The sequence below is a fragment of the Limulus polyphemus genome, unplaced genomic scaffold (assembly GCF_000517525.1).
Source record: "Limulus polyphemus unplaced genomic scaffold, Limulus_polyphemus-2.1.2 Scaffold1085, whole genome shotgun sequence".
Taxonomy (NCBI): Eukaryota; Metazoa; Arthropoda; class Merostomata; order Xiphosura; family Limulidae; genus Limulus; species Limulus polyphemus.
In genome coordinates, this window is record NW_013666695.1 from 297,124 (window position 1) to 324,957 (window position 27,834).

Below are 27,834 nucleotides of genomic sequence, written 5' to 3' on the forward strand. Positions count from 1 at the left end.
TAGTCTTGTATATATAAACCGGTAAGAACTGACGGCAACAAGGTAATGAGTAATTGACAGTTAAGTCGAGCACGTGAGACGTTCGTTGTGAATTATAGCGTTTGTTATAGCGTGACTGTGAAAATTAAATGTATTGCAAAATTGTATTCAGAAAGAATAAACTAGTTTTATTTAAGAAAGGGCTTGTATCGCTAAAGTTTCTTCGGAAATAATTTTTACGGAAAATTAGCTAACGACCAGAGACGTAACAGTATCAACGATAGAGAACAATAGGTAGCTAAAGCGATAGCAACTCAGTGACTCTCTTGACCAAGTTGTTTAATTTTCTGTTAAAAGAGATAGCTAGAACGTAGTTCGTCTGTAAACGCTGGTGATTGGTAAAAGCTATTAGAAATTGTATATTTCCCGCTATTTTTGTGTCACATCTATTTGATTGATTATGTATTTCTTATTAGATAAGACACTTTCTTTTTCGTAACTTTTCCATTAATTAAGATATTTAATGTTGCTTAGATAAGGCAATTTTTCTTAGTGTGACATTCCGTTTATAGAATATTATCATAAAGGCAAACAGTTATTTCAAGCTGCTGTAACATTGATTTTTCATTTTCAAGAATATTATTTCTGTCTACTTTTGTGACAAATCTGTAACCGAAATATGTTTGATTATTTTAGTTGAAAATTACACTGTGTCTGCCACAGGGATCGAAACTAGAATTTCAGCGTTATAATGCTTTAAGGTTTATCTCTGAGCCACTGGGGAACCCTAAAAATACGTAACACTTTAAATAAAAAACAAAGTATGTGTATGATAAAGCCATTAAACGCTTTCAAATATATAAAGTACACAAAATCACTTTATCTTTGTTAACTGAATTCAATAATTGTTGATGTGTTTGTTCTTTTTAACCAATTAAAAAAACGTTGTTTTTTGTAATGTGTCTGAGACTTATTTTTAAGCAATTAATCTTTTTTAATATAGAATGATAAAAACAACTGCTCAGGACTTATTCTATAACGTTCCCTTATTGTAAGTTATATTTATCTTCGAACATAACTAGGTTAGAGCCGGTTGGTCGAAATATTCTTCCTCCATCTTTATATTACTAACAGTAACAGCCTGAAAACTAAGTTGTTGATTCTTAAAAGATAGTCCTTCGGTTAAACCCAGGTAAGAATTAAAAAGTAGGTCGAAATTAAACACTTATATAACAGCTTAATTTTTGTGCCATTTAAGTACAAAATTACATTATTATTCCAGATTGTTCTGTTGTGCTAAAATTATTAAAAATAAGTAAAATGAGTATGTGCTGAAACACTTAAGGCTAAAGTCTAAACAGTAAACTGCTGAAGTAAAGAAGACATACAAAAGTTCTGTCGAAACGTGTAGTATGTTCTTCTAGTTGTACCATTAATAAAACTTCCTTAGTTATGCTTATGAATCGTTGTTTGCATAATTATTATTGTGTGCTGAAACGTGAATAACACTAGTAGTAATAATAATAAATAATGTGAATGTAAGTTGTAATTCGAAACTCTGTAACTTAAGTGTAACTTGTAACTACAATTGTAAAATCTAAGTTACTTGCTGTGGATTGACGTTGGGAAAATGAAGTCCAATAGTAATAATAGAGATGAAGATAAGATGACAAACATTTTTATTTCCATAAACTTTGAACATTTCGAAATACACTTGCTCCATTTGTAGGGAAATCTGAGAATAAATATATTTACTAACTAACATGATAAAATCATAAATAACTCATTTACTTGAAATATTCAGTTAAGACTAGTACCAGTAGTACTTTAAAGTTTAATGTGAAAGACTGATTTTTAAATTTCGGTGGAGGCTTGTGTTGTCCCTGTGTGTGACCTTACTGTTAATGATATAAACATAAATGGAGAGACTAGAACTATGTATATTACTATTATTACTGATGTAGAACTTGAAAATATCAGTTTTTTTATTGAGGAAGAGATATTTTTTTAATCAATAAGCTTTGTGAACTCATAAAAGGAAGTTGGATCAGGAGGGAAAATTTGGGGAGAGTGTGTAAAGTAGTTCTAGACTGGAATTTGTTGTTTAGAAGTTTGTAAGTTAATTTCATTAAAAAGTCAGGTGTATTACCATTGTTTAACAGATTTTGTGTAGAGGTGTATCTTCGTAGTGTAAAATTTTGTTGAAAAGAGTTATGATTAAGTTTTGTTTGAAACGGTTGGGTATAAAGTTGTTAAAATGTGTGTAAATGTCTATAAAAGTATTTTTTATACAATTAACAGAGATAGCAAGTCTTTTTACCTTTAGTAATCGTGATGTTAAGGAAAGGTAAGGATCCATTTTCTTTGACTTTGTATATAAATTGGTATGTTGTGAGTAGAAAAGAGAGTAAGAAAGGTCATCAATATAGCATTTGTACATAAGTTTAAATTTAGATGAGCATTTTTCTAACCAGTTGTATCCATGGTATCGTAAAATCTATTACTTAAACCCAGCCACTCTATTCATTTACATGTAGGAATCACAACATTTTATATAATGATTTGTTTTACATATTAACTACAGAATCTTCAGTACCTTGAACTTTATATTAAAGAAAGCTTGCTCATAGGAAAAGATTGCCTGTCTCTTGTGCATCATGAGGCAATCTTATATACATTGGAAACTGTGGGATCTGTTTGAGCATTTGTCTGTCTCCCGTTTACGGTGGTGGCCACTTTCTGTGCTACATTTGAAAAGCTGCATGTGCAGGCAAAGTTCAACATTCACTTTTGAAATGATGGGAGAACAGACACAAATAATGTTTATGCCAGATTTTATTTTGCAAGCTGGATATTCTACACTAAATTGTTAGGAATTAATCACACTATCATTCACATTTCAAAATGTGACGTAACTTAAAGAATAAAAATGTAAATTTACCATATGTTATTGTTGAGCAGCTCTTAGTATGACTGAAATGCTCAACAATTACTTTTCGCAGTGGGCGGTATACGTAGCTCAGAGCTTTGGCTCCAATTGAAACCAAGAATGCAACACAATTAACCTTTTTAAAGTCCATGAAATAATTTAAATTGATAGATTAACTTAAGCTTTTACTGTCACAGGGGGTGGGTACTTTTGCTTGAAACTTATAGTCTGCATTATCCAGGTTATATGAATATTTTCTATTTCTGGTTTAAATTGTATGTTGTATTTAATAAAATGTATTAAATCCTTTTGAGAAGCTTCACTTAACAGGTATAGTTTATACTTATAACTTGGTTCTCATGTAACTTGAAATTTTGTTATTTCCATTACATATTCTTTAATACAGTGTTTCCCAAAGTGTGGTCTGCGGCCCGGTACAGGTCCATGAAAAAAAAATGCTGGCTTATAGAAAACTAAAAAAATTAAATTAATTTTAACCCTTTCACTACCAACCATCATTTCTAAACTTTCTCCAAGCCCTTGTTGTATATTAAAGAAAAATTTAATTAAACAAGTTAATATAAATATATTCTAATAAAATTAATATTTTCAAATACATTATAATTTAAATATTCATTTCATCTAACTTGGATTTCTCAGTATTTCAACTAAGCTAATATAACAGAAAGGAAAAGTGAAGTTTGTACTCAAGGCCAAGAAACAATAGAATTCACAAGTTGACAGCTGCCATTATTCCTTCAGTCCTTCAGGAATTAAGGTGTTCTCACTTAGTGCAATTTAGAGAGCCTAAGATTAAGTTTTATGGTGTTGATAACTTTGAGATTCTTGTGAAATGTTGTAAATTTAAACTACATGTTAGCTAGACACGTCCCCCTGCTGAGTCCAATCTGATCTTACCCTGTCTGCAGTTAAGATGAAAGAAGGGATAAAAGGACCATTTGTTCATTCAAGTTAACCAGTTCTTTAACACCAACGTTTTAGGAATTTTATTTCAAATGTGTTAAATTTGCTTACTCTGTTAATGGAAATTAACAGGCATGTGAGACCTGAGTCTTATGTCTGGTAGCGCCAGGTGGCAGCAGACAAGTTGATGATGGCCAGTGCTAGAAGCATCAGTTTGTTCTGAGAAGAGAGAGAATTGTTTGTGACTTAGTTTGTACTAACTAAAAATTGTTTAATTTGTTCATTTTTAAGAAAACCCTTCTCCAATATGGATAGATGGCTGAAGAAACATGCATCACACAAGAAAACCTTCAAGTGATGTGCAAATGCAGCCTAGTTCCAGTGAAACTGAAATCAGTGAAAATAATAGGTCTAATTATAAGCATTTGAGTAATGTGCAGCTTGGTGTGAAAGAAAAGAAAGACCTCTTGGACTCGACAGTATTGTGATGAATATTTGAAGTATGGTTTTATATGTGGTGGTAGCAATAATGACTTGCCACTGTGTGTTCTTTGTTGTTCAACATTATCAAATGAAAGCATGAAACCTTCAAAACTGAAATGCCACTTGGATACCAGACATCAAGAATACTCATAACTAAGAAAATTAAATAGTTTTTTCCAAACAAATAATTTCACACACTTTTTCCATGAGATTTCCCAATGAAGACTTGGTTATGGCCTTATATGAAATTTCAGAACTAATAGCCAAGACAGGTTATCCGCATACTATTGGTGAAACGTTAATACTTCCTGCAATAAAAATAATTACATCTCGTGTTTATAAAAAAACAAGAAAATCAGTTGAATTTACTGTCCCTATCTAATAATACAGTGAAGTGTAGAATTGTGGATATGGCAAAAAATATTGAAGAAATTTATACATCAAGTTCACTATAGTCAGTTTTTACAAGTGGATGAAAGCACAGACATAGTAGATAATGACAATTTAATGTGCTTTGTAAGATATGATTAAAAGGATACAATTCGTGAAGATTTGTTGTCCTGTAAACCACTTCCAACAAGAACAATGGCTGATGAAATTTTTAATTTAATCAATTAATTTATAATTCAGAGTGGTATTCAATGGAAAAAATGTGTTGGATTGAGTACCAATGTTACTTGTTCAATGACAGGTTCCCATACAGGAGTTCTGGAAGATCCGAGCAGTGACACCACTCTGTGAATGGGTGCATTGTAGCATTCACAGAGAGGCGTTAGCTGTGAAGAAAATGTCCTTACTCATGAATTAAACTAAATTCCAGAATCTATAGTGCTTTGTGCAAAGAATTAGGAAATGAACACAAGCATCTATTACTCTGTGAAGTTCAATGGTTATCAAAAGGAAATGTCTTAAAATGACTTATCGAAATGAAGAATGAAGTTATTTTGTTTTTGGGACATCGTCCATCAGCAAAAGATGCAATTTTTGAACTTAGATACAGATTTTATAATTTGCATTGGTTAATTAAGGTGGCCTATTTATGTAACATTTTTGGCTTCTTAAATGTGTTAAATCTAAGTTTACAAGGTGCTAACATAAATATTTTTTAAAGTCCAGGAAAAGATACAAGCAGCTATAAAAAAACAATTAACTTGTAGGTACATCGAGTTGAGAAAAGAAATTATAAGTCTTTCTCTGCTTTAACAGAATTAACCAAGATGAAGAAGGTAATATTCCAGATGAGATTTCCTCATCAATCAAAGAGCATCTTTTGGGGCTAAAATCATGCATGAAGGAATATTTTCTTCCAATTGACAGCAGTAAAATGAGGATCAGGAACCTTTTTACTGTTGACATGGAAAATGAGGAAGAATTACAACTCAGTGAATCAGAAATTGATTCTATTATTGAACTGTTCTGTGACACCGTATTGAAAGACAATTTTAGTCAAGTCTCATTAATTTATTTTTGGCTGAGCTGTCGTGGTGAGTATCCAAATTTATCAGAAAAAGCAGTGAGATTTCTTATGTTCTTTGTCATGACTTATAAATGCGAATTAGGCTTCTCAATGTTGGTTTTCTTAAAAAAACAAGTACAGTAAAAGATTAGATGTCGAGCCAGATTTGAGGATCAAACTGACTTCTTTTCCTTCTGCATAATCCTTCTCATTAGGTAAGTTTATTTCTTAAAAGAGCATTAATAAATATACAGTTAATGTAAAGATTAAATAACGATGAAGTATAATTTCTTTTATTTCTTTTTACACAGTAGTACTATAAAACACCTGTATATTTTATAATCAATGATGTATTGATAAACTATTGTTTTCAGCTTGATGTTAAGACTTAGCTATGTCTTAGCCGGTTATCTAATTAGGTATTTGAGGAGGCCGGGAAAAGTTTGGGAAATGCTGCTTTAATCTATACACTTCCTTTTTTTTAATCTCTTAATTGAATATTTCAAGCAAGTTCTTGATGTTACTACAATATTAGTTAATAAAATAAACATAATTATTATGCTACTTTAAGATTTTGCTGAAGGCGGAGTAAGTGTATTCTAAAATGCGTAAAGCTTTTGTAAATAAAAATGTTTTTCATCTTATCAAATTTAAATTATTTAGTATAGGTAATAGGTTTGTAGTCAAACACCTTAGGATACTAAGTGGATACTTTCTGTTAAAACTAAAAGCAAAGAAATATTCTTATTTCTAAAAGGAACAAGTGTCTTTCAAAGCAGCTAGACATAACTAACTGGAGCCAGACTTAACAGTTAGTGGTTGAGTGCTTCGTAAGGCAGAATTTTATAGTTTTACTGTCTGTGCTGGATGAATATTTTCTTTTTCTGGTTTGAAATTTAAATTGTATTTAACCCTTTCAAGGCGGGTCATCTCGTTTGTTGACTCGCATTCAAAATGATATGGAACTACTATTTCATAAATTTATGTCAATAAGTTTGGTATCCAACTGTAGATTATAATCCAGATTTTAGTATTATACATTACTCAATGTCTTAATTTAAAAGTAAATATTAAAAAAACATAGATAAACATCATTTTTGTGTGTCATGTGGTATGTTGAATGCAGCACTGGTTCAAATTAGATGTTTGTGAAGTCAAAATAATAAGTATAGTTTCATACAAATTAGAAACTCAAATTACAGATATTGACAAGCTGGAATGTAAGATAAGAACATCGTATCTTTTTTATTTGCTAAGATATTGCTCACTTAATAAATCAAACACAGTGGCACCCCACTTACCACTTTCCATTTTTGGAAATGCTTCCTTTTATACACTTACTTCTATATATACCATGAATAACCAATCCGAAGCTCAGAATGCTCCCCTGGTGACTTTCTCGGCCATTTTAACAGGCTTGGTGCCATTTCTTTCTTTTGAACCCATATTTCAACGAGGTAGGGTGTGTCTTTAGTCTGCTCGAGATTTCATATTTTTTTTTAGACTAAAATACAACTTTTAGTTATTAAGCTTGATAAATTATAGTGGAATTCAATGGTACTGATGTGGTAATTTATGATTTTTTAGTTATTCTAATGTATATATACATACATAAAACCTAAAAACACATTATTTTGTTTCATGTCCTCCGTGTGCACAATTTTTAAAGGCTTAGCAACCTAATAACAGATAAAATAAGTTTTTTCTTAAGAAATGTTTGTTAACTATCTGGACATTATAAAGATTTCGCATGTGAAATTTCAAAATTTTCTGATGCATAAAAGTATTTTCAATCTTAAAATGAAAATTACTTTGCATGTTAGATAGGCAACATGTGAAAAGGAAAAAACAGGCAGGCAAAAAACATTGCTTTACAAACATTAAGACTTAATAAAAAATTGATATTTTGCATATTGAAGCATTGTAATGTTCATGATGTTAGAAAAATATTAGGTTCAAGAAATCTTAATAGAAATGAATAAAAACCCTATAACCCAAGTCCTTTCAAAAGGTGGACCTTTCTTCTTCAGGGGCAAACTGGGAATGAAGCATTGTAATGTTTACTGATAATCTGCTAAATTTCATTAACAATCGCTTACTACTTTAAAAGTTATAGCATGAAAACTATAACAAGCACAAAATGGTTGCAAGATCGGTCCCAGGGACAGAGCCCATGCTGAGTTAATGAAATTTGTTTTAATCTTTTTCAAGGAAAGGATTAAATAGCTAGTACTGGTAGTAGTGAAATAGTATAAAAGTAACAGTAGTTTAAGTTATTGATATTGATAAAATTTCCCAGGTCTTGAAAATTCCACTCGTCTACTCTTATATACAGTTAGTAGAAGAATAAGGGCAAGATGACTTTTTTTATGCACTTGACCCACAGTACAGGTGCATTAATTCAGCTGGTTAAAACAACTTGCTTCTAGAGTAAATGAAGTACTAAAAGTAAATGGGCAGACTTCAGTAACTATGTGCTCTTCTTTTTAGTTATCATTAAACTGTCACTGTTCTCACGATGTCAGTATACACATTGTCATTGTCCCTAATTCTGTTATCTACATAATGAATGGTGTTGTAGTTGGTGCCATGATGGTGAAAAAGTTTAATTGTATATAAGAAATAGCTGACATTTTGTAAAACTAGTGCTTGTTTTATCCATAATTACAAAGTATCTATACAAGAGTGTTTTCTTTAACATTACATCCTAGCTTTGACTGCCAAGGGCATATGAACTTGTATCCAATCAGCTCTACTCCTTTAGATATGCTATGCTGTGTTGTTTTCTTTGGCTTATTTTGACCTCTTATGGACTTGTTTATGTAATCTTATCTGGAATGAGAGGTCAAAATATGGATAACTTACCGATGTTCTGTGCATCCTGTTATCAAACAGTCAATGATTGGTATGTAAGTCAAAGGTCTTTTATTTATATAGAAATTGCTAGAATTGATCTAGCAAATGATTCTTAGTTGAAATGACTAACAGATTTGAAAATTGCTGCTGAAAATAAGATGAGTGTCTCATGTTTCATGCATTTATTATAACCTTGGATGAGCAAAATTTGTGGAGAATGAGTAAAAATTTTATGTCACTTGTCTTGTATGATGAGTAGCCATTTTAGAAAATTTTGAACCATGGTAGTTAAAATGTACTGTAGACTATGGTATGCCCCATAATTTAAGTAAAATTTCTATGATGCAATCATGTTATCAAGTTACTAATATTACCTTCTGATCAAAGCAAGCTATATATGGTTTATTACCATTTTGTCTAATGTAATTGTATACCAAAATAAATGTTTTATATTTTTTCTGTAAACTTGGTATGTCACTTTATTGTAAATGAAAAACTAAAGCAGTATTATAATTTCTTGAGAACAAAAGAGTTTTTTATGTGATATCTTTATAGTGTTTTTGTGCATGTGCATAAAAATATCAATGTGTGAATGTTTTAAAAGTATTGCATTGTATTGGAAACAGTATAATACAAAAATGCTTTTTTTTTTACAGTTGTGCCAAAGTGAGTTTTGTATTTAAACTTTATTCTATATTTGACAACCTTATGATTGTATTTTTTAGGCTTACTCCCATTTAGTCTATTGCCAATGATACATACATAGATCAGAAGTAAAAATACATACCTAGTAACAAGCTTAGTTAATTAAATATGTGTTCCAATTATATTACTTGTAATAATTACAGTGCATTGTTCTTCAGTTTGGCACACATGCTGTTAGATGTCTGTGGCCATAAATTTAATAATGAATATTACAAGGCTTAGCTGGTCCAGGAGGCCTGGGTTTGTTCTAAATCTGTATACGGAGCTAACAATGCAGAATATTAATTACAATAAAATGGTAAATTGTAAATTACCAAATTTGCAAACAGAGCTAACATTGTAAGAATCTTTATGATAAAAACAATCAAAATTAAAATTAGTACTGTGCAGAATAAACATTGTAAATAATTAATATTGTAAAGAAAATTAGAAGTAATAAGAAAAAAAGCTTGGAGAGCATAGTAGAAATAGGTTAGTTCTAAATCCATAAACCAAGCTAGCAATGTCATATTCTTCATAATAGTTACAATAAAAGAAAAATTAAAATCAAGTATAATAAATGTAATAACCTATGCTGTTTATGAAAGTAACCCTAACTAAAGGGTATGATATAACGTACTATTTGTTGCTGGAAAATATATAATATTCACTGCCTCTAAAATTGAGAGAGTTACATACTATCAGTGCAGTGTTTTCATTCCCAGAGCACTCCCAGAAACTCATGTCACTGTTGGGCATTCCATATAACATGACTGAAGGAGGTTACATCCTCCATGTATCACCTGATCTGCTAGTTGTAGGCATTTTATTGCCAATTTCTTCAATGTAAACTGTGGAATGATCCTGAACAACAGGCTAATAGAATGAAAGGAATCCTAGAAAACTTATATGAACAAATAACCCCCTGTTGTTAAAACTACACATGTCTGGAACCCTGTATACTCTAAAATTTGTCCAAAATTCCTTCGAAGAGTTCCCTACGCTAGGTAACAGTAGGTAAGAAATATGCATATGTCTGCATACTTTGTGATAAGATTCAAGAAAATAATAAGATAAGACTTAAAAAAGGAACTAACAGAATGTTTAATACAAAAAAGTAATTAGGAGAAACAAATACAACTTATCTAATGATGTAATGTTATACTATACACTACAGTAAGAAATTAAAGGTATTGGAAGATAAAACTCATGGTGGTCATAATATTATAGTAATTATTTATTACCTTAAATAATTAGTTAAAAAATTAACTTGTATGGTAGTTTTCAAGAGGTTGTGATATTTGGTAAAACTATGAATTCCATAATAATAATAATATTTTAGAGAGGAATATGATGTAAAACTGGTGGAAAAAGCACAGGAAAAAGTTTGAAAATGGTTGATAATCTTGATATAATAACTGATGATGAAATCAAGGTATTTAAGGGTGTGATAAATATAAAAACATTTAATGTTACTAAACACAATCAGCAAATGCTTGCAATGGAGGTACAACTCATTCTTTACAGAGTTGATAAATAGTAAATTGCTGAAAATTAATTAGACCTTGGGATTAGTGCATCTCATTCTATTTGTATTAGTGTGCTTTTGCTAGTGGTAGGGTAAATAGGATTTTGGTTTTATTTACAGGAATATTAAGTATGTGTATATGCAGGTGTTGGTCAATTCAATGTATAGGTCACTAGTGAGATTTTATTTGAAGTATTGTGTTCAGTTTTGGGCACCTTACTTTAAGAAGGACATTGAATTGTTGGAAAATGGTTCAAAGAAGGGCTACTAGGTTGATACCTCGGATGGAAAGTTAAGCAAGGACAAGTTAAGATCTCTGAAATTGTTTTATCTTAAACATAAAAAGATTAAGAAGGACTCTGAATAAGGTGTTCAAGATTATTAATGGAACTGATAGTATCAGTGCACCATATTTTTTTATTTTTAAGGTGAGGATGGTAGGACAAGGGGACACACATAAGTTTTGATGGGATAGGATTCACCTATAATACTTGATCTGTGTAGTCTTTAACTTTGGCTTTTTATGTGGATTTAGTGGTTGTCGTGGCTTTCTGTTGTCCAAAAATTAACCACTCACCACTTTGGTTATAGCTGTTCAAGTCTTCAAATAATTCTGTGAACATACCAGGTTTGCAGGAAGACATGCTTCTCTTTAACCCTTTGGCAATCTTATTAGCAACAAGGAAATTTTCTCTGTCTTCTTTTATGACTTGCTTTCTTTGCAGCTGGTATGTATGTGTTTTTATATATTGTATTACAATAACATCATGACATCAGACAAAGTTTAATAAATATTTTCTCTATTTATATCATTGTATCCATTCCAGATCTTCTCAGTTTTGGGGTTGATGAACACTGTTGGATTTCTCAAATGACAATGTGTGTTCCATAAAACTTTCAAGAAAGTTCAGGAAATAGTTGATGTTTGCAGGGGTAGCACTAAAGGGGAGGCTATAGCAAACCCTAAATTTGCCTTAACCACCCCAACCAGCTTGTAACCTGTCTGGCCCTCCTAACTGGAAATGACTGGTGCTGGACCTGGATGTTTGCCTCTTGGAAATGAAAGTGGTCTGGTTGACTTAAGAGATTCATTGTTAATACATGAAATAATTAGGACACAGTTATAGTTAATTTTAGAGAAGTATAAATGTTGCTAGTGGTAGTCCAAACTTGCTAGTGAAAAAAAAAATACCATACAAATAAAGATTTATTGCAAATGGTAAAAATATATGACTAAGGCAGGCCTTGACAAATCCTGGTTACCATGGTGACTAAAAATTTCATCATGGTGCTTAGTATTTTCTCCAATTTTATTCATGCATAGAACTGTGTGAAATAAAACTTGCATCTAGAATAGTTCTGGACTTGTAAGTCCAGAACTATTTTTGTGTTTTTTGAGTCCTAAATCAAACTTTGTTTCTATGATTTTAATGGCAGATTCAGAACTTCATGTTACTAATTTTGTGCTGTTTTTCTTCTTTCTCTCAATTCAACCAATCAGGCTCAGACAGGACCAAAGGCAGTTAGTTTAGGCAATACTATCAAGTGGTTGTTGATTTCATGTGATCGTTAGCTTTCATTCATTGTTATGAAAATAAATAAATACACACTGGTGCCTCAATTATCTGTGCTAGTCTGGGGAAAGCAAAACATTGCATATAACAGAAACAGCAGATAATCAAGACACTAGTGTATCCCATTAGTTAACCCATTGTTTAATCTAAATAAAATTTCCAATATATTAAGCTCCTTGTTTTAAATTATAATATTTTGATTGTCATTTAATCACATTATGATGAAAAATTATAAAGTCATCACAATCATAAAAGCCAAATGTTGGTCTGTCACACTTGATTTCTCTGAATTTTGTGAGTTACATGAGTCCAGTTCCACTTTTCTTCCTATGATACTTCTTCTTTTGATTGCTTGTTCCCGTTTTAGTTGAATGTGATCACTAACATAGGTGTAAATAGCTCCTAAATGTTGGCACTTTTTCTGCTGTAGACACAGAAGTGCATTCACACTCTGTCGATGCCTATGAAAAATAAGTCAAAAACTAGAGCAAATATATGTTTGGGAATTATTACAAAAAAGCCTTTGTTAAAACAGACTGAAGAGAACAATTATCTGTAGGGAAGAGGACAATGCATAACTGGGTGACTCTGCATCTCTGGTTAAAGGTAGCCTGTCGTGTAGCATAGAACAGTGGACAACAACTGAAGTTGAGTGAAGTCTTTAAGGAATCTTAATGTGTATTTTGTGTGTTTTTGTATACTATGTTTTTAATCACTAATCAAATAAAGTTAACCAAGCTACAAATACTTTGTATTCCTGTATTAACAGCTAAAAATAAAAGAGGCAAGGCTAGGCTTTAACTGGCCAACTTACAATTTGAATGCACACCAGATCCTGCATATGAAAACCTCAGATTTCATGCAGCACCTGAACTTTTGCAATCAAAATTAATTTCTGAGTGACAATTTCTCCAAAACATGTAAATTGCTTTCTGGAATTATAATGTCAATTATTTTGAGAAAGTTTGTGGAACAGAAAAAACTGCAGCTAATCAAGACACTTGTGTAGCTCCCACTTCCCAGGACAAACAGTAGTGATGTCAGGTTAGGCACACCTGGCTCCTAGATCTAAAAATATTTGTTGAGGCCTGGACTAAGGATATGTCTATTTGAGTTGGTAAAGGTCTGAAGTACATTAAAAAGCATTTAAAGAAATATTTTAAGTGTTATTAGAGAACTGGTATTAATTCATTATCATAAGTAATTCCAGTGAATACAAAGAGAAAATTGAAGAATTTGAAGCAAAAACAATAGAAACATTTTAAGAATCTTTACACTAGTCTTTTTACTAATAAAAAATTAAAAAAGCTTTCACCAGCAGTTTTAAGATTATATAAGAATTCTGGTAAACTAATGCTTTGTATTCTATTTTTAAATAGAAATATTCATAATTGTTAACAAGGTTTACTACTTACAGCTTATTAGGTACAACCGAATTTTGCAAGATTATAAGATATTGTGGACAGAGCTTATAAACTCACCTTCATTTTTCAAAATCAAGGTTTCTTCTACCACATTTGAACACTGTTAGGTGCCTACACCAGCCCCTCCAAATATTCAATGCAAGATTTTAGCATCCCATCCTTCCCACTGTTGGTTTTATTCTCGATAGTGAGGATTGAGCAGTTACCTGTGCCAATATAGGTAGTGTGATACTGTTGGTGGAGGGTGGTCACCTGCTGTATACATGTTCAAAAGTGTCATAAAATGTGTGGGGTATATAGACTGGTGCACTGAGCATTATTTTTTAGCATTACTTAGGGGCTGAAAGGAGAGTGAAATGAGAAGAGGCAAGTACCTATTGCAAACACTTTTCAGTGTAAGAAAATATTAACTTCCAACTCACAGTAGCCACATTTTCTCATCATTGTTTTATTTCTGCCTATCACTGTACTGAAGATTCTTTTGACCATATCTTTTGTTCTACCACCTATCTTTAGTGAACAGTATTCCCAGCTTGAGGTGGATATGCTCTCTTCATGAGTTTTCTTTTCTGATGATTTATTTTCAGAAAGGAGATCATTTTTGTAACTTCTTTATATGCTCTTATTCTCCACCATTTTCAGAGTGGGAGTTTTGTTATTCGTTGTGCAGAAAGGTGAGTAGCCTTTCTGAAGTTAATTTTTTTTGTTACCTGAAAATGTTTTTTGATTTTTAAAAAAACAAAAACTCTGCACAACCTCCCATCCTTCATCCCAATATCTGGTTCATTTCATTTGCCTCATCAAGAATTAAATATTGTTCAAATGTTAGTGAGCATGGGCATTAAGTCACATAAAGGAAGTATCACCCACCTATTAGTAGAGGGCTATAATCTAGTGATGATTATATCATAGACTGGCACAGTACATGTTAGCACATGTGTGGGTGAAAGCTTCATTCAAGGTATATGGCATGTACAAGAATCTTCATGGTAGTGCATGAGGTAATAACTATTCCTTATGGAAAAAGGTGAGTATCTGAAATAATATTCAGGTTAGGTAAATGTTAACTTGGCTAAGAAACCATCATCTCTTGAGAATGCAATTAACCATATCTTGTATCTCTTGTGATTTTTCTGCTTTATCTGATGATTTATTATTACAGTTCTCTTAATATCACATAATGTGAGGTATTAACAGGGTGGGAACTGCTAATAATGATGAATAACGTTAAAAATAGCTATAGGCAAGGTGTAAATACCATTGAATAGAACAAATTATAAACTGTTTTTGTCAGTGTAAAATGAATAAATTATTAAGAGAAGTAATTTATGGTTTTCAAGAAGATACCTCACCTCCATGCACAGAATAGCTTGATCCCTTGCACATCTGCCAATGAGATTTGCATGGCATTAGCATTGAGCTAACTCCCACTTAAAAATCAAATGTTTAATGAGAACTGTAGTAGTGCAATGATAACCCTCCATTACAGTAAAGGTGACACAACCTCCTTGTGCAGTGATTCCCTTTAAGCATTTGCACTTAAAATAACTTCATTTTATTTTCCTTGGCATTGTCTTGAGGGGCATTTTGAAATTTATTATTTAATTACGTAAGATTTGCAATAGTTAGCAAAACTTAAATTTAATTCAAGTTTAGCTGATTTCTTTCATTACTTAAGAAAAAGAAAAAAAAATAATTTGTTCCCTGCTTACCCATTATAAATTCTGAAGTGACAATAACTTATACTTTGTAGCTACTGGAGGCTTATTGTCTCTGGAGGATGTGACAGCCATTATTCAATGTGTTGTGGGTTCCCTTATGCACACTGGGTCTCCTCCTCCCATTTGTTTGGCTGATGTTTCTTCTCCTCAGTTTGACCATGACATTGAATTTGAACATCTTTTTCCCCAGCCACAATTTGCTGTAGGTATTGGTTTTTTATTTCTTCTTTTTTGACATGATTTTGCAGGAATGTTGTTTTCTTTCTTTTTCTAGTGTGTTTTTATTCCTCCCATTCTTTACTACATGAAACCTATTCTCTTTGCCTGATATTGGGGTTCATGCTGACTTGTTTCTTGAAAAACTGCACACCCCTACTCATGTGCCTCATCCTTCTTGCCTGATCAACTCTTTTTGTCCTGGCTTACAGCCATTCTTAATTTCCTTTCTTTGATTCTCAATTTTTGGAATCTTATTTACCTGCTTGGGGAGGTGGACCCCTAAACTTCTGTTTCACTTTCTAGTGTTTAGTTTACATACCACTTTCTCTTTCTTACCACTCTCCTGTTTTTACCACTCATCCTTTCATATTTTTTCTGAGGCACTTCATCATGCTCTGGAAGTGTTTTCTGGAAAGGTTTGTTCTTTCCTTTTTACAACTGTAGACCATACTACTATTTCTGATCTATCATCCCTCCTCACTTGGTTTTTCTGCTTTTGGGACTTGTTCGGTCAGGATGTTCTTTTAACGAATATGTGCCTGTCTCACTGTTATATTCATGATTTTTGTCAGACTTCTTTTTTTCACCCAGAGGGGGCATTTCTGACTCTTTTGAGACCCAGGCCAAGGTGGTCTAGCATCAGTCCTCATTGTTTTCCTTGGTTTAATTTTTTTCTTTCAACCTTACCCATCTGTCCCTGTTTCTAGACTTGTTCAGTCCATGCCTCCTCTTCTCATTCCAGCTTCCCAATTTTCTTCTTCTTCTTCCAGTTCTTCCACTTTTGGATGTCAAGATCATTGCCCATCTTGTCAGTGACTATCCTGGCAGGTGTGGCTCAGTTAGCACCTGTCAGCCTTATTTTAACAGTCTTTATTTTTCATTTTTGGCTGATAGATGAGTTCTTATCCATGGCCTATCTCTCCATGTATCTTCCTCCCCCCTTTTCCTGTTTTCTTTCTTCTTCACTCTGACCCCATTTATCTTCAGTGTTTTGAGGATGCAGTCTTGGATCTCTTGGCTAAGGACACCAATTAGAGGGGATATGACTCCCATCTCTTTGTAGTCTCTAAGAAGGCTGGGGACTGGTCCCAGGTTACTGACTTGTTATCTCTTAACCAATTTCTAGTCATCCCAAGATTCTGGATTTCTTTTTTCTCTTCATTGGTTTTCACCTGGTCTGTGGATGATCAAGGTTGATGTATCAGACACTTCTTTACATATTCCGATTGCTCATTACTGTGAATAGATTCAAAATCCCATTTGAATTGATTCTTTTGACTATGTGACAGGAGTAACCAGTCTGATAATATAAACTCAATCATGAAATGATTTCAAAACTCTTGAATCTGGTATGATAATTACTTGGAATTTCCAACTCAAATTTGAATACAAAATACACATAATAATAATAACCATTGTTTAGTATTATGTAACTAGATATTTGTTTAGTGCTCAAATAATATTCTATTACTTCTATTGTTTTTTATTTATTAAAATAAATTTGAAATTTGATATGCCATTTTGCTATTGTGATTGTTCTTCTTTTCCATTCTGGTGACTGAAATTTAATTTTATTACCTTTATTTCATGCATTTTAAATCTGTATAATCAATGACAGTATTGTGGTTTAGCATAACTTATTATAGTACAGGGCAACCAATCTAACTAGGAGTATGTCTAATGCACTGGACAAGTATGGAAGTAATGTCATCAGCTAAATTTATAAATCAAAATAGACTAGGGGACAAAAACTAAGCAATAAAATATATAAACACATAGAAAAGATGTTAATGAAGTTATTAGGAAAACACTTCTCCCCTGATAATTTTGTCTTTAGATAGTACTGTGCAATAACAGACACAAGAAAACCTATATAATTGATAACATCATTGTGAAGTTAGTGTTAAAATAATTACTGCAACAAATATGTTTGGGCCTTGTACTTTCAACCCCTAAGATGTAATTCAATTTACTGTTATTGGAAGGGGATTGTAGTGTTCATATGCTTCAGTGTTTTATTATTTTTTACCTATGTACAGCTGATATATTTTTGTAAAGTGTATCCTGAGCTGTCTTAAAAAGTTCATATTTTGATGTTTCCACAGAAATTTTAGTGAAACGTAATCTTTTGTCAACCTATAAGTAGTGTTCAAGAAGTGCAACTACAGAGATGATCAGCTTTAGATTGTATATCTAGTCATTTTCCATTCAAATAATTCTTCATAACTAAATGCTTCTGTCTAGGTGTATTGGTTTTGTTTCAGTGCATCTGTGAATCAAAGTACAAAAGTAAGTTCAATGGTAGGCTAAACTATTATTATTATTATAATGCTAGAAGTATAAGAAATCAAATGGGTAACTTTAGAGCACTGATTGGAACAGAGGATTTTGATGCAGTAGGAATAACTGAAACTTGGTTAAATGTAGATAATTTTAATGACAGGAATTTCTTTGAGATATAGGGTTATAGGTTATTTAATTTGGATAGAGTACTAAATAGAGGGGAAACAGTGGCTTCATGTGTAAAATGCAAGTTACATTCTTCTCATTTCTATAAACATAAATAAAATCACAATCTATATCTCCAGAATGTAACTTATTATCTCAATGTTTTGCTATTACAGCTTTGTCAGGAACTATCAATATCCTACAAATTCCCTAATCCATATCAATAACTCCTAACGCAGCTGTGATAGTGAAATATTGAGCTAATAAAATTACATTCTGGAGATATAGGTCATGATTTTATTTATGTTTATAAAAATGTCTCATATTAAACTCCAGTTTGTGCTGAACAAAGTTGAGGATATTAAAGCTAATAGCAATGAGGTTGAATCTGTTTGGGTTTTTGTTAGTTTTGTTAAGAGAAGGCTTTCAGTGGAATTTATAAAGACCACCAGATGAAACTGATGGAGAAATGAATGAGAAATTTTACACTGAGGTAAAGAATTCAATTATTAATTATGTTATATTTAAGGGATATTTTAATGTCAGGCATATATATATGTGTATATTGGAAATTTTTAGAGTCAAATAATGAGAGAGACAGGTTTTTAAAAACTTTTCAGGATGATTTTCTTTACCATTTGGTTAGAGAACCTACAAGGGACTATGCTATATTAGTAATTATTCTCAACATTTAGTCTAGAAATAGTTGACAGGGTGGAGATTGGGGAACATGTGGAGGTAAGTGATCATTGCTCAGTTAGATTTGTTTTTCTGCATATGGTGATAAGGAATACTGAAATTTTTGTTCCAGATTTTGAAGGGATGATACAAGAAATGTCTGCTGTGAATTAGACAACTGAATTAATTGGAGATTTTGATCAAGTGTGAATACCTTTTAAAAATAAATTCTTAAATATCCAGTTATATTGCCATTGGTTAGGCCGCATTTGGAGCACTGTATTCAGGTCTTGGGCTTGTTACCTTAGAAATGACATTGGATTGTTGGAAAATGTTAATAGGAGGGCTATTAGGATGATATCTTTGTTGATAAGGTTGTTATATGAGGATAGGTTAAGATTTCTGAAATATTCTTTTGAAAAAAGAAGAATTAGATAGGATCTAATTGAGGTGTTAAAGATTGCTAAGGGAATTGATAGTATTGATGCATCATCTTTTTTTTTGTAATTATTGGTGAGAAGGGTAATATAAGGGGACAAAAATATAAATTTTTGGAGGATAGGAATCACCTTCAGCAAAGACTAATTTTTCTTACAGGATGGTTGGTCTTTGGAATAAGTTGCCTTCAGATGTAGTAGATGCAGTTAATTTAAGGAGCTATATGGAAGGCTTGATAAGTATTTGGATGATAAGAGCTGGCTTTGAGTGTTTTATTTTTGCTTTATGGTTTAGTATACTGGATGATCTAGATGGACCAATAGGTCCTTAAATTTTATGTATATGTATATGTAAATCTTGAATTGACACATAAACTGAACTGAATCAAATGATTCTAGTCAGTAAAATGAATCAAACTGTCTATCATTAGTGCTCTGAATTTTCATGTAACACCAAGATTTTATTTCCTATTTCATTGTTTTGATGTTTCTTGTCTTCTGGCTGTTTTTATTCCATTCTAGCTTTTTTATGATCTGTTCTGTGTTTTAGTTGCAAGGGAGGACTGTTTTATTCAACCAGATCTCACATAATATCAGTGCATGCTTTCACTTTTCAAACTGTATCTTTTCTTCATTTCATCTTTCCAGTTTTACATATTTCTTTTCAGCAAACTTTGTGTTGGGCCTTCCCTGAAAGAGAAACTTTCTTTATAACTGTACTTTCTTTCAAGCCAGTACGACAACCAAAGCTTTTTTATATTTTTTTCTACTTTTCATGCAAAGAACAGATGGAAGGTTCTTAAGGACCATGTAACAGGTTCTGCACATCTTACCTTAACTATTTTCATAAATTGGAAAAGTATCTTATGGCATTCCCAACATATTTCATTTAAGGACTGTTAAGAGTAATGTATAAAAACATCTGCAGTTTACATAATTTTTTGTCGCATATTTTATGCTTATATTTTGTTTATGTTGAAAAGTGCTAGAAGAAGGCAGATTCTTTTGTCTTTAAAATGGTAAACTTTGTTTCAGGGGGCTTTTCCCCCTGGGTCCCTAGGTAGTGCTATATCCCCAGCCTATTTTCTCTTTTCCTCTTATCACAGTCATGTTATGTTTGTTTAAAAGTAGTGTGTGTTTTTATGACAATACATCAAGTAAGCCTTTTCAGGTTTAGAGAGTAAGTAGGTAGTGGCAAAATATTTTGGTTACTCACATCATTATTTATTGAATGTTATTTTTGAGTTTATCTTATTCAAACAATCATCATCAGTTCGTATATAACCTAAATTGTGTTCAATCCTGTGCTCATTCCTCAACCTCTATTCTGTCCAGGTGTATTTTGATTTTCCCCTGTGTCTTCTTTCAATTGGCCTGCAGCCCATAACCCATTTGCTTGTCTTGGTAGTCTTTTTCTTAATTCCTTCATTCGAACATACCTGTAGTATTTCCTTCTATACAACTTGAGCTTTTTTTTATGATTGGTTGTTTTCCACTTCTCTTTCTTAATATTTCTTCACTTATGTGATAAAATAATTGATCTTCATTATTTCTTGAACAATTACACTTAACACTTCTCAGTCTAGACTCTATTTCCTCTAATCTTTTCCATGTCTCGCAATAATATAACGAAACTGAAATAAACAAGCCCTTGAACAACTTAAGTTTTATGTTATTAGATAAATCTTCATTATTCTATATTCCATTCAGTTTTCTAAAAATGACTTTTGCTTTTGTCAGTCTTGTTCTTACTTGTGTGTATCTCCATCAATACAATCTATACTATCAAGATAAGTAAAGGTTTCCACATCATAAATCACATCTCTTATTTACAATGACCTGATCCAATTTTTTTTGTCTTTAAGCTCATCATCTTTGTTTTACCAATATTAATTGTTAAACCAACCTTCTCAGTTTCATGTGCCAGTGCTTTAGTCATTCTAGCCATTGTTGGTGTGTCAAGACACAATAAACAAACATCATCAGCATATTCTAAATCTTACATAGGAATGCTATTGAACCCTTCAATATCACGATTTGTAAGATCAACTTTCCTTATTTTCCAGTCCATAACTAATGTTGAATGAGAGTAGTGATAAAATATCACCCTGACTAACTCTAGAAACTTGAACCACTGTATTATCTTGACCAACCCTCGCACAATTTTCAAATCCCTCGTATAGCATACTTATCGCATTAATTATCTTTTCTGGTGATCCATAGCATTGAAGTGTAATCCATGTTTATTTCCAACCTGAAAATAAAGTAGTTTATCTTCCATCTTGAACTGGCCTGTTCCAGTAAATCTACATTCAGAAACCCCCAGAACATCTGTCCATTTCCTTTGCAAGTTTGAATTTCTTTTCTGTATCCCAGAGAGTCCAAACATTTCAGGCACCAAATTTCATACAATACTTTGGAATAATAAAGCGGTTTTTCCATGAGAAGACTTCTTTTCTTCAAAAATGCAGTTACCTCTCAGAGTATGTTTTACCTCATTAGCTATTTCTGTAACCAGTAGATTTAAAGTGAACAAGTGATTAGGTCATAGTACCCAAAACCATATTCATTAGCTATTTCTGTAACCAGTAGATTTAAAGTGAACAAGTGATTAGGTCATAGTACCCAAAACCATATTCAATGCACATAAATAAAAGAAACAAAATTTATAAAGTATATCTAATTACATATAAATTGATTTCAACTGAGATTATTGTTAACAAAATATTGTTACATAGTCTGACCTGACACCATTTTGAAGAAATGGATCTTAAGTAACCAATAAATTTTTGTCAATTTCTGCAGTGGTTTTCATGATTTAGAGTTGAAAGTGGTAACTACTGCAATCAGCAAAATGAAGTTCCAAAGAAATATGCAAATAAAATCAATCAAGATGAAATTAACTGCAATTATAAAATGGAACCTCTCCAAAAAAAATCTACTATTCCTGTTGTCTCACATGACAGTAATTATAGATACAGATTTATGAGCATAAGGAAGAGTTTTATTGATAGTGGAGCATACTACATGTTTCGACAGAACATTGGTCTATCTCAGTGGTTCTCAAACAGTGCGCCCCAGAGTTTTTTCAGGTGCGCTCCGTAGCAATCCTGAAAAATCTATCCAGACATAGTAACTTAGTATACATTTGCTTTTCTTGTAAATGAGAGTGTTTACTTTTAAAATGTTTACCAAGTTTACTAGGGAGCATTGATTCATTTGACATTTTTATTCCACAAACTAAACATACTGGCTGCGGATTATCAACATTTCCGGTCCAAGAAAAGCCAAAACTTAAATAACTCTCATCATATTTATGAGTCGGTCGCGGTTTTGCTTTCTCACTAGAACAATTTTCCACATTTGAGGTTTGCTCACTTTCAGGATTACATTCATCAATGTCACGCTTCTTTTTAAGAAACTTATCCATTTTTATGGGTGAATTATTCTTAACAAAGACAATTATATCAACGGTAATTAATCTGAAACTTGGAAAAGGCACAATACGTTTACTCTTGACGACAGTTCACAAGACACGACACGCCCACTCACCAACGGCTGTTATGCAACACTGCCAGTTGCCACGTGATGAAAGCTAGTGCCGGTGTTAACATGTCGTTCCAGCCATGTTTGTTACATGTTGTAAACGCGTGCAAGACTTGGGGACCAGAAGCTAGTTGCAAGAAAAGTAACTTATAACTATCATAATATTGTCGCAACGAAACAAGCAGAGTGTTCGTAAAGAAATGGTATAATATAATGATAAGTTCTTGTCGTAACTCGTGTACACGGGTAAGTACTTTGCCTCCTGACAGCCACCTCACATTGGTGTGTAAAAGTAGCCGTCTGTGTTGAGACTCCATATTGGTGCAAATTTGTTCAAATAGGCGTGATTTAACTGGTCTTGTTTTACTAAAGTTCACCATTTGAACAACTTGATCTAATACCTCTCCTAAATCCTCTCCTAATGTTCTTAACATCAAGGCCTCTCTATGAAGGAAGCAATGAGTTACAATAACATTCTCGTTTTGTTCCTTTATAAAAGATACAAGACCCTTGTTGCAGCCTATCATAGTAGGAGCTCCATCTGTGCAAATGCCTACACACGATTTCCACGATAACTGCCATTTATCAAGGTAGTTATTCAGGATGTTAAAAACGTCCTCACCTTTTGTAGTCAGACTTAATTCTTTGCAAAAAAGAAACCGATTTGTTATTTGATTTTCGTTAATGAAACGAATGAATGCTATGAGTTGCGCCTTGTTGGTAATGTTGGTTGACTCGTGAACTTGCAGTGCAAAATCAGAACACTGGAGTTTATTACCACATACATTTTTCTCAGTATCAGAAGACATTTCCAAAATACGCCTGTTAACAGTATCATTGGACAGAGGTATCTTGCTTATTTTCATAGCTGCTTCATTTCCTAACATCGTACTGACAATGAGCTTTCATATTTTGTGCGATCAGTTCTGAGACTTGGTAAGAAGCAATTTGAGCTTTATCAGAAACAGTCATTAAACTTTTAAAAGAATCAGCTGCTTTTCCTTGCTGTTCGGACATTCTCTTAAAATAACTTGTGGGTTTGTATTGCTTCAAAAAATTTGTTTCTTACAAAAATGAGACATCCTTTATTTTATTGCAATTTTCCACCTCATATTTATGTGAACTAGGATTTTCAACCCTCGCCACAATTAAGTGCAAAAAGAGAGGAACTCTTCAATGCATTGATGAGGAAATGAGAGTTTGTCTCTCAAACATAAAACCAAACATTGAAGAAATCGCAAGGTCTCGTCAAGCTCATGTTTCTCATTAACACAGGAATGAATAAACTTCATAGAGGTATGTTCAGTTTGCTTTTATTAAATGCATTATTTTTCTATATATTTAACTTAATTGTAACATATTAGTCCTATTTGTATACAGTGCACCAGCAAGTATCTGTAGTATTGTAAGTGCGCTCAGACTGTATAAAGTTTGAGAACTACTGCTATAGACATTGGTGAGGGCCAAGATAAAATGTGGAGAAAAATAAAGTGTAATGTGGGAACAAATTATGGAAACAGTTATAAGGTTTGGTTAAGTTGTTTGTATTGTAATGCTAGAAGTATAAGAAATAAATAATGACTTTAGAGTGCTATTTGAAATGGAGGACTTTGAATAACTGAAAGTTGGTTAGATGTAATGATTTTGATGATAAACTTCTTTGAAATATAGGGTTATAGGTTGTGTAATAGAAATAGTACTAAAATAGAGGAGTGGCTTTATTTGTAAAATGTGAGTTATATCCTGTTTAACTTGAGGATATAGTGGGAGAAGACTTGTAATTGGAATTTTTTTACAGATGAAATTGATGAACTCAAATAACTTGGACTTACCTTTTAAATACTTGTAAATACAAGTTTTCCTTGTTGAGTTTGAACTCATATTGTCAATAAAACATGTGGCTCAAAATTTCCAACTCTCCTTTATATACTTGTATACAATATATGTCACTTACCCATAATGCTATACTTTCCCACCTTTTACATTACTCATTGCACATGCACCGATGGATGTTACATAAATTCTGTCTTTCTACCCTAAGTTAGACTGTATTTTTTTGGTTGTTGTTGATGGTCGTGCTGTTCTCATTGCTGCAATGTTCTTTCTGATGACTATTTATGGTATTATTGGATTTTCTCTGCTTTCATTGGAGGCCTTACTTACGCAACTTGCCTGTAGTGTGCGGGTCAAAGCTCTAATGTATTTTCAGTATTGATACTTCCACATATTCTTGCTATTGTATACTGATATTATTGATGAGTATAATATTTGTGGGGAAGCTTCATTTGGTTATTACTTGCAGTTTTCTGTGTTTGCAAAGTGGGTTTTGTAATCTACAGTGTTAGCCCTAACTGTAAACATTTCTGCTTGTGTTAGTTTTTTTTTACCGACCTATCAGGTATGTTTTATATTTTGTTGACAGTTGTTTTACACATTTTAAATTTTAAAGTTTTGCATTCAAAATTACTAAAAATGATTAAACTATTAGATTTTAAGATGTGTTTGATTATCAAGGTTTATTGGACAGGGCACCTTTAGACTGATATTCTCATTAAACTTCATTAATATTTTAAAGTTCTTTAAAGGGTTAACTTGAAGCCAGGTTGCTATACATTTATTTAGGTCAGCTGTTGAAATGACTTTTTTTCCTCTGGATCAACTTATTTGAAGAGATAGAAATAAGTTAAGAACATAACTGAGTGACCATTAAATAGAAAAGTATCTTGAAAAATTGTTTAGATGGACAAAACCGATATAGAGAAAAAAAACTGGTCAGGGCTCTTTGAAATGAAATTGTATATCCTGAAAATTCCTCTTCAATTGGTTTTTTTTATTTAAAATAAACTGGAAGCCAAAATTCCAAAATTGGGACTAATATTGGGAATTTAGCTTTTTGTAATAGCTTAAAGTACTTATGTATGTAGAAATGTTTTTACAAGACAAATAAAAAAAATATCAATGATGTTAAAAAAAATACCAATTTCTATGTATGTATTAAAAAATATATGATAATGCTGTCACATCTTGCAAAAGTATGAGTTGTTATAGTTTGTGGTCAGGCCAGCTATGAAGTGCAGAGTTCTTGCCAAGAGATAAATATTTTAACTTTTTATTTTCACTGTGAATTACTACTATACATGTTTTAAAATAATATTTTATTTTTCTTGTACAATACTTTGAAGAACAACTGAAAAAAGTAATATGTATAAAATACATTTTTGCAAATATATTTGATAAACTGTTTTGTGAAGTGTAACAACAAGAATTACAGATGTGTTTCTTAAAATGTTTTGTCCATATTTTATAGGTAACTTCAGAAGATTTAGAGACTGCTGCTACTTCAAAATTCAAGACGTCTGATGATGAAAGTGTGGAAGCCACGAAAAAAAAGATCATAAATAAATTTCAAACATGTACATATGGACCTACAGGTGCATTTCTCCAGATGATATTAATGCCTGCTTTTTGTGTACTCATTCATCTGACATGCACCGAAGTAAGACCCAATGTTTACTCTGTGTATGTGTGTCTATATGTAATTCTTTTCGAGACCTAAAATTATTTTTATCTAGTTGTCATTGATGGTTTTACAATCGGGGTTTTTATACATGACTACTTTTCACTGTGCTAAACTATTTATTTTTTTAAGAAGTTACAATAACTAACTTTAAAGTTTAATGGTGATTTTTTTTGTGAAATGCTTTTATATTGACAAAATGCCTGCCTCTTCTTCTTCTTTCTTTTTTCCACTTTATTCATAAAACCTTCTAACATTTCTAAAGTCTGACTTATGTGTGTATTAAAATACCATCATACATAATTCTTTTGTTTTTACATAAATTAGTGACATACTGTGATAAAAGCTATTGAAATAGATCAGTAAAATTAAATTATATTTTATTATTGTTATTATTGCCTAGAATTTTGTTATATTTATATATATCCAAACACTTTAAACTTATTTTGTTATATATTTTACTTTTTCCATGTTCTTATAAGTCAGGGAAGTCAGTGAACTTTATAGTTTGTACTTCTGGCCTAGAAAACATCAGGGAATCACATTTTACAGACAGAAACTTGGAAGAGTTGGATAATTTTGTGATTCATTGATGCTTCTAGGGTATTGATTGCAAAAAACATAAATTATCATTACACCAGAAAATTGCATACAGGTTAATTCTGGCACATTTGGCACATAAATATGCATATTTTATACATAAAAATTGTTTTGTCTTCATTTATCTTTTTATCTACTGTTAATTGTCATGATTATGAAGGCAGCCTTAATAGCTTACATAAACAATATGTTACTAACTAAATGGAACATAAGGATTTTAGATAATACTTCATCTCATCTTCGTAAAACTAGGTCTTAGAAGATTATTTTACTACAGACTAAAACTGAAGGCCATTAACAAGTTATTATTTGGAGATAGGCAGTTTTCATTGAATAAGTTATTTTCATCTTACAAATTTGAGCTCATTAACACACTAGCTACAGGCTCAGTCAAATTGCCCAAGTTTGTGACCCCAAATTGACCATTATAGTTTCCATACTTTAACTTCTTATATGTTTTGTGTATCTTCACAAAATTTTGCAAGCTTTCAGTGAGCATTGAGTCTTTTGTAGACAAAAAATCAGAATTTTTAATGAAATATTTTCAGCTAAGCTCATTGATATGTTTCTCATGGGAATAAAATTTGAACTGGAAGTGGAATGGATGATTTTCTGTACAGAAAGCAAACATAATTTGATAGACTAAAACTGTGATTTTTTTATTGGTTATAAATGATATAATATTATATGTCAGAGAGAACTATTGGCAAGTTATGAATGAGAGGATGTTTCATGTAGGCGTGGCAAAAGGGGTCTAATTTTCTATTTTATGACTCTGTAACCAAATAAGATTGAAGGCTATAAAAATTATGCTTTGCCTGAGTAATAACA

General features: G+C 32.0%; 1 protein-coding gene across 5 annotated transcripts in view; it reads left to right on the forward strand.

Annotated features, from left to right (window-relative positions):
- Positions 1-1,045: 1,045 nt before the first annotated feature.
- Positions 1,046-27,834, forward strand: part of LOC106462058 — a 40,792-nt gene continuing 14,003 nt past the window's right edge. The window contains exons 1-3 of one of the 5 annotated variants that reach the window (XM_022389182.1): positions 1,046-1,171; positions 2,306-2,326; positions 5,522-5,799. In XM_022389182.1, the coding sequence (XP_022244890.1) occupies positions 5,604-5,799 (196 nt within the window). In that variant the 5' untranslated portion in view covers positions 1,046-1,171; positions 2,306-2,326; positions 5,522-5,603. Of the gene's footprint in view, positions 1,172-2,305; positions 2,327-5,521; positions 5,800-11,666; positions 11,908-24,148; positions 24,183-27,834 lie in introns of those variants that run through there. The other 4 variants (XM_022389180.1, XM_022389181.1, XM_022389183.1 and 1 more) reach the window with 4 other exon arrangements.